Source organism: Rhinatrema bivittatum, chromosome 5 (assembly GCF_901001135.1).
Source record: "Rhinatrema bivittatum chromosome 5, aRhiBiv1.1, whole genome shotgun sequence".
NCBI classification, from domain to species: domain Eukaryota; kingdom Metazoa; phylum Chordata; class Amphibia; order Gymnophiona; family Rhinatrematidae; genus Rhinatrema; species Rhinatrema bivittatum.
In genome coordinates this window covers 82,723,362-82,745,415 of record NC_042619.1, presented here as the reverse complement: position 1 = coordinate 82,745,415, position 22,054 = coordinate 82,723,362, and the positions used below count along the sequence as shown (strand labels likewise).

The 22,054-nt window shown below is 41.4% G+C and overlaps 1 protein-coding gene across 3 annotated transcripts in view; it reads left to right on the top strand.

Moving 5' to 3' along the window:
• The window catches only part of LOC115092050 (intraflagellar transport protein 88 homolog), a 283,575-nt gene that overhangs the window by 177,678 nt on the left and 83,843 nt on the right, over window positions 1–22,054 (top strand). For all 3 annotated transcript variants that reach the window (XM_029602517.1, XM_029602518.1, XM_029602519.1), the window contains exons 16-18: window positions 4,961–5,047; window positions 11,078–11,264; window positions 12,589–12,697. In XM_029602517.1, the coding sequence (XP_029458377.1) occupies window positions 4,961–5,047; window positions 11,078–11,264; window positions 12,589–12,697 (383 nt within the window). The remainder of the gene's footprint in view (window positions 1–4,960; window positions 5,048–11,077; window positions 11,265–12,588; window positions 12,698–22,054) is intronic.

The following is a 22,054-nucleotide window of genomic DNA, read 5'->3' as shown; positions in this document are numbered from 1 at the left end:
TGCTCCCTTGCATAGGTTTAAATAGATGTTGCCTTACATACTACTTTTGTTTGTTGACCTTTATTTCCATGCATTCAAGTGAATTAATATGGCAGCCATACTCTTCATTATAAAGTAAAAGGTAGCTTGTAATATAATGCAGGTAGTTTAACTCTCACATTAATGGTCTGCAAACTTCTTTAAAGAAATATGTTTTAAAGTTCTATTTTCCCATAGGGCTAGATTTCTAATACAACCCAAATAGCAGAATTAATTTCCTCACTTCAGGGCTCTGCAAAAATATGAAACAAAGTAAATCAAGCAATCTAGCAATAAACTTGGAATACAAAGATTTATATTCTCCCCATAGAAAAATAGCTGTTATATTTCCCACCCAGTAGTCCCTCCTTACTGTTAACTTATAAACAGAAGATCATACCTATTCTTTCCAGCCCAAATTGCTGATTGGAAGCAGCTTGAAAGAGTTGGATTTCTAATCAGGACAATGGGAAACTTCCGATGCTGTAGTCCAAACCTGTCAATAAACTTGATTACATCTATTCTCATGCTGTTCTATTTAACCAATTGTCTCCTCCTTTCATTCGTGCTCCTGTCCACTGTCCTGCCTTGATCCACTTTCCTCCAGTTCTGACTCTCCCCCACTCTTCTGTCCTCCCCTCCCCCCTTTTGCTGGAAAGAGTAGTTCTCTATGTCTTTTCTCACCACACAATTCAATTTCTGTAGTAGGTGCTGGCAGTTCATGTGGGAACACAGCAAAATATAGGGGAGGAAGAGATGAACTGGTAATCTGCTTTTGGGAATAGGAAAGGAATGGCCAGGGATCAAGTGGGCAAGAAAGAGGCAGAGAGAATCTGGAATTGTTGGGTGAGTAAGAGAGAACCAGATACTGAGCTGATTGGGGGTGGATAGAGGTTTGGGGATCAAGGTGGATGCAGGGGGAGAAGATAAGGGCTAGGAATTAAGTTGTGGGTGGGAAGGTTAGAGAGGACTGGGAATCAAACTGAGGCAGGGGGGAGAGAAAAGGCTGAGAATCAAGCTTGGTGGCAGGGGGAGGAGAAAAGATGAGTGATCTACCTGATGGAGAGAGAGGGAAGGAGTTGACTAGGGATCAAACTGGGCAGGGAGAGTAAGATGGGAGGGATGGGATGATGGTGATAGAAGAAAGGATGGGATCACAGAAAAGAAGGGGGAGATGAAGAGAAGTACATTAGGGCCTCAGAAGGGGTGACAAAAGGAGCGGGAAATGGAGAACTGGATAGTATGATGAGGATGAGAGGGACTGTTGAGTGCTGATACGTGGTGAGGGAAAGAGTGCTGGAAGGAATAATGGAGGAAGAGAAGTGAAGAGATGGTAACAGAAAAGGAGAGAGAAGAGGAAAAGATGGTGAGAAGTATTCTGAAAGATAGATGTAAGAGAGGGAGATGAAAGGAGTGAGATAACTGATAAAGGAGAAGAGAAGGGAGAAAAAACCAAGAAAAAGGAATCAGGGAAGACCAGACATAAACAGAGAACAGATTGAGCACAATACAATGAAGGAGCAACATTCTTTCTAGCCCTGTTTGTAGTCCCAGTGCATTTCTTTTGGCAAAATGTGCAATTTTAACCCCCTTTCATACCCCCCCCAGAAGCACGCCCCAAGTTTGAAACCTGAAATGGTTTAATGTCACACACATCCCCCTCCAGGGATCTAACTCCACAGCAAGTTTGGTTGAGCGAGGTCCAACTGTTCCAAAATTAAAAAATGAGGGGAGACACACACAAAGATAGAATCCACAACCCGCACGAACATTATTACAACTGATAAGCCTCCCTTTGTACCAAACCGTGAGCAGAAACACAGGTAAAGGTGAAAATAAAGAAGTCAATATTCAGCAGCACGCTGAGCAGACAATATATCTGACAAAAGAGAGACAGATAAATTGTCATGGATATTCAGCGGAGCACTGCCAATTAAGCATTATACTGAACATTGCTGGATTAAGTCCTATTAAGTCCTAGTTAGCTAGATAAACATATCCAGCTAACATTAGGACTGCTCTTCAGCACACCAGAATTAGCAAGCTAAGTTTTCTGGCTAATTCTGAATATTAGAATTAGCAGGATAAGTTATCTAGCTAACTGAACTTCATCCTGGAACACTCCCAGAGTGCTTCCACGTTATCCGAATAGCCAGATAAGTCAAAAGTGGTCAGAGCAGGGGAAATTTAAAACCTGTGGTTTGTCCAGCTAAGTTCCAAACTTAGACATACGGTCTGAATCCCCAGAATCCCTTTTATTTTCAGATACTGGATTATGTGACTCTGGAAAGTTTTACATTTTATATTAAACATATATTTTTAAATTGTGTGAAATTAGTGATGCTGTGCTCGTGTTGTTTCTATCTCCGATCCATGTAGAAAATGCTACTTTTGACATATTTTGAGGGAGGGGAGGAGGGGTTGAGGCATTCTGTAATGTTTTTCTTTTTTCCATCCTTTTCATTCTCAAAAGTTTATAGGTCAAATTTGGGCTGTTTGGAAGCAGAGGAGGGATGAGAGCAGGATACAATGTGATGGATGGACAAGAGAGAAATTATGAGGGGGAGGAACAATTGGACAGAGGGATAAGAGAAAGGAAGGTTGATATAAGGGGAGATGGAGACAGATAATGGGATTGTGGGGGAAGGGCCTGAGGAAAGGTGGTGTGGTATGAGGCATCATATATTTGTGTTTGAGTGTGGGGCTTGGTGGCAACATGGACCAGAAGCATAGTGGTAGAAGGAACAGTAAAGAGCATGTTACCAGGGTTGATTTGAAAAGTAGTCCAACCCTGCAGCTGGGTTGGTCACTTGCATCTGTAGTGTTTATTTACCCCATCACAATGCCCTTCCATTTGGCAATAAATTTAAGTATTTTACTATTTGTTTACTCTTAGTTTGACTTTAGTGGCTATCTGATAAAGTAAACTACTACATAAATATAGTCCTACTGTAATCTGTTTTATGTTTGATCTTGTCACTATTTGCCTATTGCAGAGCAATTCTGACAAAAGATTAATACTGTAAGCTGTGATCGTTCTTTGTTGCTCAACAGAAAAATGCTTTCAAGTTCCAGAATGTCTACTGCAGATTACTATAATGCTTGAAAAAAGAACACAGCTTGGTTTTCCTCAGTTAGGTTTCCTCTGTTCTCTAAGATTAATGATCACAAGGTAGTATGGCTAGTAAACTGATCTGTACTAAATATTCTTGCTCTGAACGACCTCTCTTTTTAGTTGGGAATTGCTGATCAATACCTCAGAACTCGTAATAACAACTGTATTTATTTATTTTTTATTTATTTATATTCCGCTTTTTGCACTTTTTTCAGCGCTTCAAAGTGGATTACATTCAGGTACTGTAGGTATTTCCCTATCCCCAGAGGGCTTACAATCTAAGTATGTACCTGAGGCAATGGAGGGTAAAATGACTTGCCCAAGGTCACAAGGAGCGACGGCAATTCAACAGCAATTATATAGACGCATATTTTTTGACCGTCATAACAGGCATCATCATATAGTGCTATTACTCTGCCTTATATTTAATCATAGGTCAGTCCTCAAAAAAGTTTTTTCAAATATTTTTGAATGTGTGCATACTGTGACATCCTTTACCCATTAAAATTAGAAGATTGCATTTTTAGCATTACTTCATATGAATATACTAAACTTCAACTTATCTTTCTTCTGTGAAGTTCCTTCTTTCACCCGTAGGTTTTCAAAATTGCGGTACCATTGGCAGAGTAATAGTCTAATAACACTATATGATGATGCCTATTATGACGGTCAAAAAATATGCATCTATATAATTGCTATTGAATTGTGGGAATACAGTTGTTAGTAAACTGATCTAACATGACATGAAATTAATGAAATGAGCTTTGTGATATCTGGGTCTGACTTATTTTACTAATTGAACTCTCTTAAGTGGAAACTTACAATAAGAAAACACATTTCTAATTGCATTTAGAGTTATTGCAGAATCAGTACTTATATCCTCCAGAAGGAGGTAGAACCAAGTTGCTATTTAATGGTAACAGCTGATTATGGAGTTGGATGAACTTTTGCTTGCCCTCAAGGGTGAAAGTGGAGAGCGAGATAAGAGCGTACAAGGTTCCAATTCCACAAATGACTTCCATGAAGCAAGTCATTCCACAAATGACTTGCTTCATGGGTTCTACCTTGAGCATTGCCTGCTGAAGGTATTGGATGTGCTTTCCTAGCTCACATTCCCCACTGTGGAGTAACACTGGAAAGCATGTGCAAAAGAGTGTGTAGACCTATTGAAGAAATAGTATTTTATGGAAGAAGTTTAAGGAGGGAACAGTAGCTAATATACTAATTTTGATCAAATTTCTTAATTTGATGTCCTTGCCAACTGGTAAGTGACAGATTTCATCACAGGTAGGTTGCAAAAAATCCTAACACTGTGATCTGGAAGAGCTTCAATATTTTTGTGGGGTGATGCCCGCCATTATAAATGTTTGATTCTTGACAGACCAGGTTTCTTGTTCTAAATAATTTGATGCTTGTTTGATTGTGTTTTATTCTTTTTGCTAATAAAAAGTTTGTTTGATTTCCTTTGTCAGAATTCAGGCAAGAAGATTGGTAATGAGAAGTTGTCTTTTTTTTTCTTTGCATTAAACAGATGTTTACATAAACTTTTGCGTTTTTTGATAATTATATTCAGAAATTGGATTAAAAAATGTATTTACAAGTTCAATAGTTCCTCTTTAACAGTGAGTTGGGAACGAACATTGAAGAAGTTTATTCTAACTACAAGAACTTCGGTATATAAAAATTAAAAATAAATAAATAACTGGATTTGTTTTTTAGACCTCAAATAACACACTGTATGAATTCTATTTTGTGGGGTAAACTTTCATTTAGTTCTAAGAATGGCTTGTTAGAAGTGAAAATAACATGCATATGGTTTACTTCTAGGCTGTAGAGACTCTGAAAATGTTTGAGAAAAAGGACAGCAGAGTAAAAAGTGCAGCTGCAACAAATCTTTCATTCCTTTATTTCTTGGTAAGTGTTCGACTGGTGATTTTTCTTTTTTTAAGCTATAAGTTTGTCATGACATTGGCTTATTATGCTTTACATTTTAGCCTGTAGCGACTCCTCACAGTACACTAAAAATATATGTTCACTGTGGGGCTGGAGGTATGCTTATACATTTATTAATGCCCAACTGGAACAAAAAAAAAAAGCAATAAAATCCCAGATCTGCAAGCCCTAATGATAGAGGCGGACTTGGACATTGTTGCTGTCACGGAGACGTGGTTCACGGAATCTCATGATTGGGAAACGGCAATACCAGGCTATAACTTATTAAGGAAGGACAGAGAGGACAGGAAAGGGGGAGGAGTGGCTCTTTATGTCAGAAACAATATCCAAGCATCTGAGCTGCAAGGAAGATGGGGCAAAGAAGCTCTATGGGCTGACCTAAAAAAAGATGATGGGGCTTCTGTTTCTAGTGGAGTGATTTACAGGCTTCCAAATCAAATAGAAGAGCTTGACAAAGCTCTAGTTGATGACATACAAAAGATGGGAAAGAAGGGAGAAGTGGTGATTGTTGGAGATTTTAATATGCCGGATGTAGACTGGAGAATCCCTTCTGCAAAATCTAACAGTAGTAGAGAGATAGTGGATGCCCTACAAGGGGCTCTGTTCAAACAAATGGTAATGGAACCCACGAGGGAGAGAGCTATACTCGACTTAGTTCTCACTGAAGGAGATAATGTCTCTAATGTCCAGGTGGGTGCCCACCTCATCACCAGTGATCATCATACAGTATGTTTCCTATCACAAATAGGATACGGAGAAGTAGCATGAAGATTCGAGTTTTGCAGTTCAAAAACACGGACTTTGATGAAATTGGGAAGTACCTGGAGGAAGAACTAGAAGGCTGGGAGAACGAGAGAGATGTGGAACAACAGTGGACCCAACTAAAAGGAGCAATTACCAAAGCAACTAATCTATATGTTAGAAAAGTAAAGAAAAGCAAGAGAAAAATGAGACCTATATGGTTCTCAAAGGAGGTGGCTGACAAAATAAAATAAAAGCTAAAAGAACAGCGTTCAAGAAATATAAAGAATCCCAAAGAGAAGAACACAAGGAAGAATATCTAGTGGAACTGAGGGAGACAAAGAAATCAATCAAGAAAGCGAAAATTCAAGCGGAAGAAAGGATCGCCAAAGAGGTAAAGCAAGGTGACAAAACATTTTTCAGATACATCAGTGAAAGGAGAAAAGTCCAAAGTGGTATACTGAAATTGAAAGGTGAAAAGGATCAATGGGTGGAGACAGATGAAGAAATGGCAGAATTATTAAACGAATACTTCAGTTCTGTGTTCACTAAAGAAGACCCTGGAAAAGGACCGTCGCTAGTTAACAAGAAAATAGAGGGGAATGGAGTAGATGTAACTCCATTTACAGTAGAGAATGTATGGGAAGAGCTGGGGAAACTGAAAGTGGACAAAGCCAAGGGCCTGATGAGGTTCATCCCAGGATACTGAGGGAGCTCAGAGATGTGCTGGCGGGTCCGCTGTGTGACCTGTTCAATAGATCCCTAGAAACGGGAGTGGTGCCGAGTGATTGGAGAAGAGCTGTGGTGATCCCGCTCCACAAGAGTGGAAACAGACAGGAGGCTGAAAACTACAGACTGGTTAGTCTCACCTCAGTGGTGGGAAAAGTAATGGAGTTGCTGTTAAAAGAAGGAATAGTGAACTATCTATAGTCGGAAGAATTGCTGGACCAGAGGCAGCATGGATTCACCAGGGGAAGATCCTGTCAGACAAATCTGATGGACTTTGACTGGGTAACCAAGGAATTGGATCAAGGAAGATCACTCGATGTCATCTACTTGGACTTCAGCAAGGCTTTTGATACGGTTCCGCACAGGAGACTGGTGAATAAAATAAGAAGCTTAGGAGTGAGTGCCAAGGTGGTGACCTGGATTGTAAACTGGTTGACGGACAGAAGACAATGTGTGATGGTAAATGGAACTTACTCTGAAGAGAGAGCGGTGTTGAGCGGAGTGCCACAGGGGTCGGTGTTGGGACCGGTCCTGTTCAATATCTTTGTGAGCGACATTGCGGATGGGATAGAAGGTAAGGTTTGTCTTTTTGCAGATGACACTAAGATCTGCAATAGAGTGGACACGCCGGAAGGAATGGAGAGAATGAGACAGGATCTAAGGAAGCTGGAAGAATGGTCGAAGATATGGCAGCTGAGATTCAATGCCAAGAAGTGCAGAGTCATGCATATGGGGTATGGAAATCCGAATGAACTGTATTCGATGGGGGGAGAAGGGCTGATGTGCACGGGGCAAGAGAGAGACCTTGGGGTGATAGTGTCTAATGATCTGAAGTCGGCAAAACAATGTGACAAGGCGATAGCTAAAGCCAGAAGAATGCTGGGCTGCATAGAGAGAGGAATATCAAGTAAGAAAAGGGAAGTGATTATACCCTTGTACAGGTCCTTGGTAAAGCCTCACCTGGAGTAGTGTTCAGTTCTGGAGACCGTATCTCCAAAGAGACAGACACAAGATGGAGGCGGTCCATAGAAGGGCGACCAAAAAGGTGGAAGGTCTTCATCGAATGACTTATGAGGAGAGATTGAGGAATCTAAATATGTACACCCTGGAGGAAAGGAGGAGCAGAGGTGATTTGATACAGACTTTCAGATACTTGAAAGGTTTTAACGATCCAAAGACAACGACAAACCTTTTCCATCCGAAAAAAAATCAGCAGAACCAGGGGTCATGATTTGAAGCTCCAGTGAGGAAGACTCAGAACTAATGTTAGGAAGTATTTCTTCACAGAGAGGGTGGTGGATGCCTGGAATGCCCTTCTGGAGGAAATGATGAAGACCAGAACTGTGAAGGACTTCAAAGGGGCGTGGGATAAACACTGTGCATCCTTAAAGTCTAGAGGACGTGAATGAAGAGTGGATGGCTCGCGGGAATGACGGCTACTACCTGGAGATAATACCCGTATTCAATAAACATACACACGGTTAATGCGACTCCAACATTGCTCTAAGCTTCAACGGCAAGAGGAAATGTGGAAAAAGATTTGCATTCACAAAAAGCGGGGAGTAGCTTGCTTGTTACGGCGGTTACTACCCCAAACCAAATAAGCCTGATACTTCACTTTCAATGCATAACCAGCATAGTTCTCTGCTTCAACGGCAGGGGAGAAAGTCTGATACTTCATGCATAGCTCTCTGCTTCAACGACAGGGGGAATGAAGAAAAGTGGATCTATATACAGACAACAACCAACAAGGACTGAATCACATAGTCTGGGTAAACAAATAAGCATGGGTGTAGCTTGCTTATTGCGGCGGTTACTACCCCTAACTAATTAAGCTAGATATTGCACTTAGATGCAGCTCCAACACTGCTCTTTGCATTAATGGTGGGGTTACTAAGAGCCAAGAGTAACAGATAAGTATGAGAGAAAAAAAAAGTGCGAAGCTTGCTGGGCAGACTGGATGGGCCATTTGGTCTTCTTCTGCCGTCATTTCTATGTTTCTATAAATAGATTACAGCAGAATCATGATCACTTTGCATATTAGGGTTTTAACTTTGTACTACTACTTTTATTTTATTTTTAATTTAAATCTCAAACCTTAAGTGTTCTACAATGTAAGTTTTCTGCTGTATAAAAACTGTGAAGAATATAGAATGGTGCTTTTGAAACCTACAACAACAGTATAAGAGTTTATGGACTTTTTAGCACTCTGATTTGATACCAAAGAATCATTGTATGAGATATACACCTGCTACTTTGTTTTTATAATGATTACTGTTATATGAGTGAAGTGAATCTGGCTTCATTTGTATAATTTAGGAAGTACTGCAAACCAATCTTAGGCAGTTTATCTCAATTTGCGCTAATATCTATATGAAGCGCTAAGTTACCGCAAATTGCAATAACTTTTTTGCACTTTGAGATAAGTGCCAGAATTGTGGTATTTCCTACATACAACTACTGGGGGGGACCATGTTTATTATCGGAGAGTGCCTAGCCATAATGCCCTCACACTAGATAGGTATTTATATCTCTATGGGAAGCCCATCTAGTAACTCGAGGTGAGGTTTAAGTATTAGTGTAGGAGTTAGGGGCCACTTTGACATTCAAAGTGAGTCGTATGAACAGAACAGTGCTCTCTTGTGAAGATTTGATGACCTTCGGAGTAAGGAAACTCACTGAAAGATTAGATTTGTGCAATGTTCTCTCAACCTAGCTTGATGTTACCCAGGTAGAGAGTCCATTTATTTTATTTATTTATTTATTTATTTATTTATTTAAAGATTTTTATATACCGACATACACTGTGAGTATCACATCGGTTTACATTGAAACATTAACTAAGCTTATAATGCTTTACAGAGAACTCTTCATAAATATGAGTAACAAGAACTAATTATTAATGCGAATAACAAGAGCAAGAAGTTAGCTTACAGAATTTTACAGCAAACTCTTTACAAGTGCGAATTATTAGAAGCTGGGGTGAAAGGGACAGCAGGGGGGGAAAAGGGGTTTTAAGTAAAGCATGCTAGGTTGAGAGAACACTGCACAAATCTCATCTTTGAGTGAGTTTCCTCACTCCAAAGGTCATCAAATCTTCACAAGAGAGCACTGTTATGTTCGTACTTCTCACTTTGAATGTCAAAGTGGCCCCTAACCCCTACACTAATACCTAAACGTCACCTCGAGTTACTAGATGGGCCTCCCATAGAGATATAAATACCTGTCTAGTGTGAGGGCATTATGGCTAGTCTCTCTCTCTCTCTCTCTCTCTCTTTCTCTTTCTCTTTCTCAGCCTTGATAGCTAGGCTGGTGCTCTGGGACCTTCACAACTACTAAAACCGACATTTGAGAACACATCTCTACATGCGATAAAGCCTTAACGCTATTGAAAAAGGTGTAGCTAAAATCGGCGTTAAAGCTGTGCAATAGGGCTTCGCAAAACTGTCAACCCAGGCCACTCCCGCTCCTAACTCCTCCTCTTTTTCTGATTTGCATCGCACCATATGTTATGGCATTTTTGCATGCGTTAAGGGGTTTTCGCATGCGTTCAAGGTGCTTAACGCATGCGAAAATGCTATTTGATAAATGACCCTGTTAAATGGCAGCTATAGATTTTTGTTTTGGCCTGATGAAGGGAGAGTAACTCCTAAAAGCTAGTCAAGAAATGCATTTAATCCAATAAAAAAGTATTACCTTATTTTTTAAATATTTTGTTTAGACCTTTATTTTTAAATGTCTCTAAACAGAAAAATTCTAATCATATAAGAAAGTAATTGCTAAAAATGTTGTTTAAATTTTTATTTGCAAATAAAAAGTCTTAATGAATCCTCTCATTAAATGGCCCAAATATTTATTTTTCCACTTTTTAGCACTTCAAATCAGATTACATTCAGATATTGTAGATATTTCCTTATCCCCAGAAAGCTTACAATCTAAAGGCCTTATTTACTAAGCTTTTTTTCCCATAGGCATAGCATAGGGAAAAAGCTTTAGTAAATGAAGCTGAGTTTGTTTCTGAGGCAATGGAGAGTAAAATAACTTGCCCAAGATCACCAAGCAGTTGAACCAGTGACTTAGCTGATGTCCACATATTGCCCAAGGTAAACTCCCCATATTGTTGTAGAATCCAAGACTGAGGATATGCCGGACGCTGACACTGTTTAAGGGCCCGATTGACACTGTAACTAAAAAAAGATCTATTAAAATACATCAAAGTCTTAACAAAACATTCTTGGAAGTCAATGTAGCTAATTACTAATAAATCTTAAACTGGACTGCAGCCTCACGTTTCCAAGATGCCTCCACAAGAGTAGCTACTTTATTTGGCAGGAAGGATAGGTTTGCCATTTTTGAGGACAAATTGATCAGCCAGTTGCACAAGTTAATCATGTGATCACATATATTGAGCAGAATTATCTAGAACTTTCTGAAAAAGATTACATCTTTTCTGTTAGGCCTTCTATTGTATGAAAAATTAATATTATCAGTGAGATAAGTTATACATTTATATTTATACAGGAGAATGAATATTCCCAAGCAGATAACTATGCAGATTTAGCTGTGGCTTCGGATAGATACAATCCCTCAGCCCTCACTAATAAAGGAAATACTGTATTTTCATCTGGAGACTATGAAAAAGCAGCAGAGTTTTATAAAGAAGCTTTAAGGAATGATTCCTCCTGCACTGAAGCTCTGTACAACATTGGTAAGCAAAGTTACTGTCCAGTGATTTAGATTAATAAGGTTGCCAACTCTCCAGGATTGTCCTGGCATCTTCAGGAATTAAAAGATAAGCTCCAGGACACTGCCACAGGCAAACCTGGATAAAACTCATAGGGAATTTGAAATAAAGAAAAGAATACTGACTGGTGAATCAGATTTAACTTTATCATCTTCTCATTAATTTCATACAGTCTATTCCTGGAGGAAATGTTACAATGTCAAGATTTAAGGATAAGGAGACTGAGTAAAGATACGCAATTACTGAAGACTCCAAATTTATAAAGTAAATAGAATAACAATTTTTTGTTTTAGTCTCGAGTGCTAGGTCCAGTCATAGTTGACAACCCTAGCTATAACACCCCCCCCCACCCCCCACAACTGTTTCTTACATTGTTTGCTCTCTAGGATTCCTATTGTAAAATAACAAACAAGGTAGGAAACAGTTGGGAAATATTTTCAAGTTGCTCAGTGTGGTCTCTCTATCCCATCCCAGATGTGCAGGACATCAGTGTGGTAATACAAGTAGTGTAAAAGGGATAGTGAGGCTTAGGCATTGTGAAATAAGGCCAGTAGTATGTTAGGTGATTGTTAGGCAGCCCCCCTAGTGTTCCCCTATTTTCCTGTGCAGGACCAGGCTAGACACCTGGTCCACCTTAAATTCCCTAAGAAGAGTGTGCTGTATGGGTGGGATCCAGCGGGGCAGGTAGGGTTCAGAGGGCATAACCAGTGACTAAGGAATAATAGCTGGGATCCAGGTGGGGATAACTAGACCAGGTCTCCAGGAGGAAGGCAGCTTCTGTGCGAAACACTGTCCAAACACTGAGCTGAAACAAAAGTACACAAAAGTAGAGAGAAAGTACACTGTCTGAAGGTAAAGTCAGTTTACTGCTGTGTATATAAGTGAAGCTGTGAATAAAGTTTGATTTAAGAAAGGCTGAAGTCAGACTGAATTTCTGCTTCCAGGCCTGTGGGAATCACCGCTAGTTCCCACAGTGATTATATTAGTGGGGACTGTCCTACAAAGGCGGTTTATGTGATTTGAAAGTTATACAGGGTCTCTTAATGACACTTTTCAAAATCAAGATGTGATTATCTTTTAGAAAGATTTCTAGGTTTAAAATTTGGCTAAATTGAGTCTGTGGTGATAACTTAATCCTTTCCCCTAGTTACTCTAGATGCCAAAATAGCTTAATATGGGAAAACTGTATAATTCTATTGCAGATATTTGTCCCTTTTTTTCCAAATCAGAATACCTTGCTGCAGTTATTGTATTTTCATGATATTTTTTTTTTATTTTCTCTCTTTAGGTTTAACATATAAGAAGCTAGGAAGGCTAGAAGAGGCTCTGGATTGTTTCCTAAAACTACATGCAATCCTTCGAAACAATGGGCAAGTTCTTTACCAGTTAGCAAGTCTGTATCCTATTCAAAACATTTTGACAGTTATGAAGCTTGTTACTAATGCGAGAATCAAAGGAGATTGCAGTTATGTATTTTTGATTCAGTATATAACACTATGCAGGCCCATTCTAATCTTTTCCATGAACACTACATGAATGTTTCTATAAAAGACCTTACTTTCGTGCACTGTTTACCAGTTGTATCAGGAAGGAATATTGCATGACAATCCTTGATTGTAAAGAGTTACTCCTTGGGCTGTCTCCGTGGCTCAGACTGCAGCACTGTGGTTCTGAAGATCTGCAGTAGGATCCCTCGTCTGTCAGAGCCAGCGGGGCTTGGGCACACCGCAGAGGTAGTGCACTTATAACCAAAGAAGAGGAGGGAAGATACAGGGCAGGTTCTTCCATTAGGCAAACTAGTCGGTTACCTAGAGCTTCAACATTTTGAGGGCAGCAAAATCCTGCTAGTGCAAGGGTGCTGTGCCAGAGCCAATACCACCAAAGAAGGGGAACACTGTACTGGACATACTGCCCCCAGGAGTAAGCCCTCTGGGGATAGGAAAATACTGACAGTACCTGAATGTAATCCACTTTGAAGTGTCAAAAAAAGGTGTAATATAAATACAAATTCAGAGGGCGCTGTCTGCTGGAGATGCTGCCAGGAGGTAAGTTAGGGGATGGGAGTGTATGATTAAACTTTCACCTAAGGCACGTTTGCATCGGCCCTGGGAAGATGGCTGCTTTTGCCACGGAGACTCTTGTTTGCCAAACAGCAACATTTTGTGAGTAGGAGAGTGACATTAGAATTGGATTTAGGACAACAAACTACATGAACACAGTTCATAAAGGTTTTATTTAAAATCGAACCACCATACAGTCTGATCCAGCAGAGCAACACTGTTTGGCAAACAGAAAGACCCTGTACGAATGCAGCTGCTCTTCAGCAAAAAGACACCGTAAAGAAATGTTTCTTTTTTTTTTTTTTTTCTCTTTATTAGTTTTTCCATTACAACAACAAAGTAATAACACTTTGTATAAGAAATTCAAGTGTGCACAACAGTAGAAATTGTACAATTACAAAGTAACAATTCATTTTAAAAGGAAAAGATAATTTCTCCCATACTTTCCAACATCATAGAGGAAATTGTGGGGGGGGGGGGGAGATGGAAAAAAAAGGAGATATCATACTTCACTATTTCTTTATCCTAAGAAACAAAAATAAAGGTAGCCTGAGAGGTAACCCACAGTCATATTAGATCCACTTCCACTACAAATCAATAACAGGCTCATATCTTCTAGCATTCAAGAACTCCCTTAATTGTACTACATCAAAGAAAATATATGTGTTACCCAATAACTTCACTATGCACTTGCATGGATATTTTAATAAGAAGCTTGCATCCAAAGAAATAACTTTAGTTTTCATTTCATTCCAACAAAATGCGCTGATGGTCTTGGGCAACCATATCCAATTTAGAGGAAACACTTTGTAAATGATGGGACTCTTCTTTGAAAGTAGTAGAAAGGCCTGCCATTAAATCCCAGAGGGATTCAAGCATAACAGCTGGTTTCATAATCTCCATAGGGTTTTGACTCACCACTCCGGTTCCAGTCGCTAGATCGTTCCTGCTTTTCCTGGTCGGGAAAGTTCTCAGAAGAATGGAACGCCACCAGGGTCCCGTGGTTCTGGTAGCACCAGAGTGGCCGCGCAGGCCGTGGTTCGCGGATTCTCTCAACTTAGCGCCGGACGGACCTCTGCGACTACGCCATATTCCTCTGCTCCTTCGTCAAGGATCTGTATTTTTCGACCAGGCCAATCGCTCCTGTCTAGTGGCCTGGTTTTTGAAAGACGACACCTACGGCGCAAGGGCTATTAGGAGGAGGTCATCTCCACCTTGCTGCGGGCCCGGGAAACAGTTGACTTCCCTGGCGTACGCGCGTATCTGGAACGTGTTTGAAGCTGTTTGTGCGGAGTTGGGTATCTCAGCGCTCTCTGCCCCGATCTCGTTAGTCCTCTCTTCCCCAAGAAGATCTTCTCCCCTCTCGGCTCTTTCCTAGGTCAGATAGAATGTCATCACTGAGCGGGCCACCCGGATGTGATTGGTGCTTGAAGAGTGCCAAGCATCTACGTCCACCTTCTCGGCCGCTTGCCCGTTGGGGAGTTTTAATCTGATCCTTAGGGCCCTCTGTGCGCTCTGTTCGAATCTCTCTGTCGCACTACTTTGAAAGCTCTAACGCTTAAGACTGTCTTTCTGGTCTCTATCTCTTCTGCTCGTCGGATCTCGGTGATCCACGCGCTGTCCTGTCGGGAACCTTTTGTTTTGCGATTTTCCGATTCCAGGGTATCCCTCGTGACGGGCCCTTCCTTCTTAGTGAAGGTTCTTCTAACCTCCATGTCAACCTGTCGGCAGAACTCCCTGTGTTTTCCCCTGCGACTGGGGACGATTTCCGTAAACTTGATACCATACAAGTTCTACTTCGCTATCTCCAGGTTACCCATAGCTTTTGGGTCTCGGTTCATCTTTTGTCCTCTGGAGTGGGCCCATTCGGGGTAAGCCGGCTTCTAAGACCACTATCGCGCAGTGGTTGAAGGAAGCAATTTCCTCGGCCTATTTTTGTCGAGGTCGGGCGGTTCCCGAGGGCCTTACGGCTCATTCACTGCATTCTCAAACTACTTCCTGGGCGGACAGTCAATCGGTCTCTCCGCAGGAGATTTGTAGTGCCGCTACTTGGACGTCCTTGCATACTTTTGCTCAACACTACTGCCTGGAGGTGCAAGCTCCGCTTCTTGGTTCTTTTGGGCTACAGGTGCTTCGAGCGGGACTGTCTCGGTCCCACCCGGTTTAGGGAAGCTTTGGTACATCCCACAGTCTGGACTGATCCGGGTACGTACAGGGAAAGGAAAATTAGTTCTTACCTGTTAATTTTCGTTCCTGTAGTACCACGGATCAGTCCAGACACCCTTCTCTGTTTGTCTTTTTTTTCTGTCCTTTCGAAGCTTGTTTCTCTTGCAGATTTGTAGATTTCCACACATCTTTTTTTGTGCATGAATACTGAGCAAATACACCGGAAGCCTTGGTTGCCCAGCACCAAGTATATGCAAGAGCGGTTAGTCATACCATATCTATTACATTATTCTACATCTGCTCCATTGAGCTCTCTGGTTGCTTGCTTGATCCTATTCTGGTTTTGTTGTTTTCTGCTTTGACAATGGTTATACTGAAGGGTTACAGGATAGGCTCTGTCCTCATATAGGATATCCTTTCAGTTTTAGCCTGTCTCCACCTGCTGGAAAGGAGGCTCAACCCACAGTCTGGACTGATCCGTGGTACTACAGGAACGAAAATTAACAGGTAAGAACTAATTTTCCTGTCTTTCAGTCTTGCAAGATCCTCCTGCAATTTTTCACAATTCACTTGTGATTTAACAACTCTGAACAATTTTGTATCATCTGCAAATTTGATCAGCCGTTTCCTTTTTCAGATCAGTTATAAATTTATTAAAAAGCATTGGTCCCAGTACAGATCCCTGAGGCACTCCACTGTCTACCTTTCTCCGCTAAGAAAACTGACCATTTAGTCCTACTTTCTGCATCCTATAATTTAACCAATTTGCAATCCTCAAGGGACATTGTCTCCTATCCTGTGACTTTTTAATTTTCTTAGGAATCTCTGATGGAGCACTTTATAAAATGCCTTCTGAAAATCCAGGTACTCACTAATATCCACATTTATTAACTCCTTCAAAATGTAGCAGATTGGATTTACTCAAGGGAAATCTTGCTTCACCATTCTGACTGTTTCCCATTAAACTATGTCTTTCTATATGTTCTGTGATTTTATTCTGTAGAATAGTTTTCTGGATCACCCCTGGAGCCCTTTTTAAAGATCAGGATTACATTGGCCACCCTCAAGTCTTCAGGCATGGGAGACCGTCCTAATGATACATTACAAATTACCACTAACAGATGTGATTAAAAGCTTTTTAACACATAATGAGATTGGTATAAAAATTTAAGGGGATTTCTCCAATGGAACCGGCAAATGAATGATAACTTGCTAATATCGCTTGGAGCCCATTGTGTGGCAAGAGGTGTGGATGTAAATTTGCGTAGCACTGAATTTTTCTGATGCCATGTTCCATAAACCAATAAATTTAGTAAAAAAGTTATTGTAGAAATTTTAGAAAGATTGAGTGAAAATTATAGACCTCTTCTATTAGGTAATGAGGTTTTGAACAAGGAGGTTTCTGCTTGAATGTATAACAATTTTTAAACAATGACCATGCCTGATATAAACTCTTAATCTTTGTAACTGCACCTTTTAGTATTTTCCTAATTATTTTCCTCTCCCTTTTGAAAATGTAATGCTAGAGCTGTAAATTTATTTAATATCTTCCCAGTTATTAATTCAAATTTTATCATACTATGATCGCTGTTGCCAAGAAGCCCCACAACCATTAGCTCTTGCACCAAATCCTGCGTTCCATTAAGAGTTAGGTCTAAAATGGATCCCTTACTCATCTGTTCCTGGATCAACTGCTCCATGTAACAGTTATTTATTTCATATAGAAAATGTATCTCACTAGCATGTCCTGGTATCTCACTAGCATGTCCTGGTATCTCACTAGCATGTCAATAAGCAGGCTTATTTAGCCATGTTATCTGGGCAACATCATCCATGCACCATGGGGGCGGAGCTGTCTCTCTGTGTTCGCAGAGTTTTTTTCTGTGCAGCTGTGCGGTTCTTCCTGCACATTTCCTCTGTCTCCTCAATTTATTTTTTTTCTGCACTCCTCACGAATGTGCGGACTTGAGTCTCTAATTTTTTCTCCTCAGGAAGATATTTTTCTTCAAATTTCCAAAAGCACTTTTAAGTGCTACCATGCCTAAATCTTCGGGTTTCAAATTCTGCCAATGTGGGAAAATTATGTTGGTGACCAATGGGCACAATTATTGCTATTTGTGCCTTGGTCCCGAACATGATTGTGGTTGGACATCTCCCCATGCCCAACGCCACAAAGATCTCGAGGCTCCATGAAGAATTGTCTGGATCCTACGTGCCTTCTTCACTGTGTCAGGGCCGGTCTACACAATCGTCTCTGGGCCTGAAGTTCCATCACCCAGACCCGTGAGATGTTCGTTGTCTGTGGGATTCGTGGAGGCCAGGAATAGCCAGGTGGGAAAAACTCCCAGTGTACTACCATCAATAAATAAGGCAAGAGCGCTTCACAAGGCATTGGAAAAGAAGGCCGTGACGCAGGCGCTGGAACATCGCAAGGCATTGGAGTGATGAAAGCAAGGAAATGCATCGGACCACGCGAGGCAAGAAAAGACATCGGAGCGATTAATGCAAGTTAAAATGCCGGACCACTCGATGCAGGAAAAGGAAACTCTCAAGGTATTGGAGAAGCCGACGCAAGTGAAATGTCGGACTGCTCGATACAAGGACATGCGTCTGGGCAATTGATGCAGGTTAAAGCGTTAGACAGATAATCGCAGATGCATCAAAAAACTGACCCATCAAAACTATCGGTGCAGCCAAAACCATCGCATCACGGCACATTAATGCATCAGTTGACTACACAACACCAAAAGCACCTCGACGCTTCATCGAAGCATACCTTCAGGGAGAAAAGTCTGGAAAGTCAGCAAAGGAGGATCTCCTTCATCTGTCACACCTGGAGGAGGGAGAAGAATCTCCAGTTCATATATAGTCTTCTCCCTCCCCAGACTCATACCACTCGGGACAAGAGGTCCATTCCAGCCTCTCTTTCCGGAGGCATAAATGACACGGTCCCCTTCTCTTCAAGAACCTCTGCAGAAGAGACCCAAGCTTCCGGTGAATTAACCTCCAGGGTCCTAAAAACAAGCATACTTTTAACAGCATTATACCTACCAGGAGGTCAAGGTTCCATATCCTACTCTTCTCAAAGCTTTTCGGGAGATGAAGTATCACACAATCAGGGAGTAGATTTGGTGGCTCCTACTATGTCTGCTTCGCAGACAATGTCTCAAATTACCTCCATTCTGAAGTCCTTCTTTGCAAATCTCCCTGTGGAACAACCTTCTCGACCACATCATTCACAAATCCCATCTCTAGGGAATTTCTCTACCATCAGAATGTTCTCCATCTGTTATAGATGAAGGGGTCAGTCCAGAGCTTCTCATGAGTCCGCGGTTCTCCTCTCAGCCAGATGACCAACCTTTAGCATCATCACCATCTTCACCAGGGAGCTCCACTGGAATCCCTTTGTACCCGCCAGAGGAGCCCCCAGAACCTTCTTCACCACCTGACCTCACATACTCCAAGTTTGTGAAGAAAATGGGCACACTCCTGAAGGTGGAGACCCACAAGATCCCCAGTCCTGGAGCAGAGATGATGGCATTTTTAAAATCTTGGAGGTCCCAACAGAACAAACGGCTCTACCTTCACATGCACTACTGGATTCTATCATGGATAAGTTGTGAGAGTCCCCTCCTACTATGGTCATGGCATCCAGAAAGTTAGATCTCAAATTCTGGATACAAAAGTTGGCTCACTATGGCATGGTTCAGATTCCACATGCCTTTATGGTTGTGGAATCATCCATGATACGGGCAAAGGAATCAAGGTTACATTCCAATATGCTCCCTGGCAAAAACAACAAGGTATTGGATGATTTTGGTCCCAAAGTATTTCAAGGGTCCATGTTGAATGTGCGTATCCAGCAGCACCAGTTTTATATTCCGCAATATCTGTATGAATGCATCCAAAACTTAAAGTCCTTTGAGTCGATGGGACAGGGGGATTGGAGAACACCACAGCCCTTAATAGACCTTCAGGAAGGGTTAAGACATCTCCTGAGAACCGTCTATGAGTCCTTTGACACTTCTGCTTGGACCTTGGCAGCTTCCATCACTGCCAGATGTACAGCTTGGTTGTACTCCAGCAGAATTTACGAAGACGTCCACAACAAACTAGTGAACCTCCCTTCTAAAGGAGACAACTCTTTGGAGAGAAACTGAAACAGACTCTCAGATAAAAGAACAAAATGTAGCAGTACAGTTGTTGACCTCACCTGCAGATAACCAGTCTACCACCAGAAAATACTTTTCCCCCTGTAAAAGATCCTTCTACCAATGAAAGCCATACAGAATGCATTACAGAGTGCCTTCCTTTCAATAATCAAGACCTCAACAGAGGAGCTGACAAAAAGAGTCAAAGAACCCAGAAGCCACAGCAGGATTTTTGAGACAGCCTCAGACGCAACACCCATCGCATGTTGAGGGCAGAATAAATAAAAAAAATTTTCCCAAGCCTGGTCCACGATCATTGGGTCCTCAGTGTCATTTCCCGGGGCTACAAATAGGCTTCAGTCAACTCCCACTGACGCCTCATCTAGTGGCACCTGCGAGGGACCACTCCCAGATTTCCTTGTTACAGCAGGAAGCACAGACTCTACTACATCAACGAGCAATTCACATTCTCCCACACTCTTATATAATCAAGGGCTACTATTCCCAATATTTCCTCTTCCCCAAAACATCTGGTGGTCTTCACCCAATTTTGGATCTGCATTCTCTCAAGTTTATCAAGAGACAAAAGTTCAAAATGACTTTCCTGAAATCAATCCTGCCATTTCTACAATCCAATGATTGAATGTGTTCTCTGAACCTGAAGGATGCATATACTCTCATTCCCATCCACAGATCATTTTGACACTACCTTTGCTTTCAGGTGGGAAATCAGTGCGACCAGTACAAAGTCCTCCCCGTTGGACTCTCTTCTGCCCCAAAAGTCTTCACAAAATGTCTTGCAGTGGTAGTGGCTCACTTACAGAAACGGGGAATCCAGATTTTTCTGTATCTCAACGATTGGCTCATTGCTCTCCAAAACCTCAAATTCTATTATGATCGAGATAATTCAAAGCCTGGAATGCCTGGAATTTATTATAAATTATGAAAAATCCTATCTCAACCTTTGTTGGACTCTTCAGTTCCATAGGAGAAAGAATTCATATGCCCCCTATGCAGGGCATTCCTGCCCGACAACAGGGCTCAGACTCTAAGATCCCTGAGCCTACTTCAGTGGCAAACCCAAACAATGGTACGCCGAGTTCTAGTATTACTGGGACACATGGCAGCGATAATACATGTGGTCCCCTGCACCCCTTTTCACATGAGGTGATTACAATGGGGCTTAAAGTCACAATGGAATCAACACAAGCAGCCCATGACAAAGACAATTCATATTACAGCTTCCATGAAAAGGGGCATCTCATCTCTGAATGGCTAACCCCCGGGGTGCCATTCAGAGATCTCACTCATCAGGTAATACTAATGACGGATACCTCATCAAAAGGTTGGGGAGTCCATCTACTTCATTTTAAAACACAGGGCCTATGGACCCAAACAGAGTGCCATTTTCAAATAAACCTGTTGAAATTGAGAGCGATAAAGAATGTGTTGCATACCTCCACACCGGCACTTCAGGGGAAGTGAGTAATGATCCACATGGACAATCAGGTAGCCATGTTCTATATAAACAAAGAAGGAGGGTCAGGTTCCAAGATTCTGTGCAAGGAGGCAGTACAGATTTGGGAATGGGCAGAGAAAAACAGGATCACCCTACAAGCATCCTACTTACCAGGCCTGGCGAATAAGGAAGTGGACAGACTCAGCAGAATCTTCCACCCACATGAATGGTCCCTAGACCAAAGTGTAGCAGAGGATCTTTCCACCGCTGGGGAATTATATGCATAGACCTGTTTGCATCAGAGCACAACACAAAATGAAACAGGTTTTGCTCATTTCTTACCAGCAAACGGAGGATATCTCAAGATGCTTTTCTGATCCCTTGGTCAGCCAGCCTCCTGTACACATACCCTCTGATTCTCCTAATATTCCAAACAGTACAGAAGTGTATATTGGACAAAGCGAATATGATACTTATTGCTCCATCGTGGTCAAGATAGCCATGGTATGCCTATCTAGTACAACTTTCCAGTCATCCACCAGTATTCCTGGGTATAGCACAAGGTTAGTAACACAGGAAAACGGGACACTCATTCACCCAATGCATTCCTCCCTCCAATGACAGCATGGAGATTGAACAAGAGGTCCTAGGACATTTATAACTCCCATCTCAGGTTACTGAAATTTTAATAGCGGCTAGAAAGCTTTCCACCAGGAAAAAATATGCATTCAAATGGAGAAGATAATTCTGAATAATACCACAAGCAAAAGATTGTCAGGCTTAGTGGTATCCGCCATATGTGTACACCTAAACGCAATAGCAACTTATCATAAAGTAAGAGAAAACCCCTCCATTTTGTCTCATCCCCTAATCTCATGCTTTTTGAAGGGTCTACTACATATTTATCCATCAGTACAG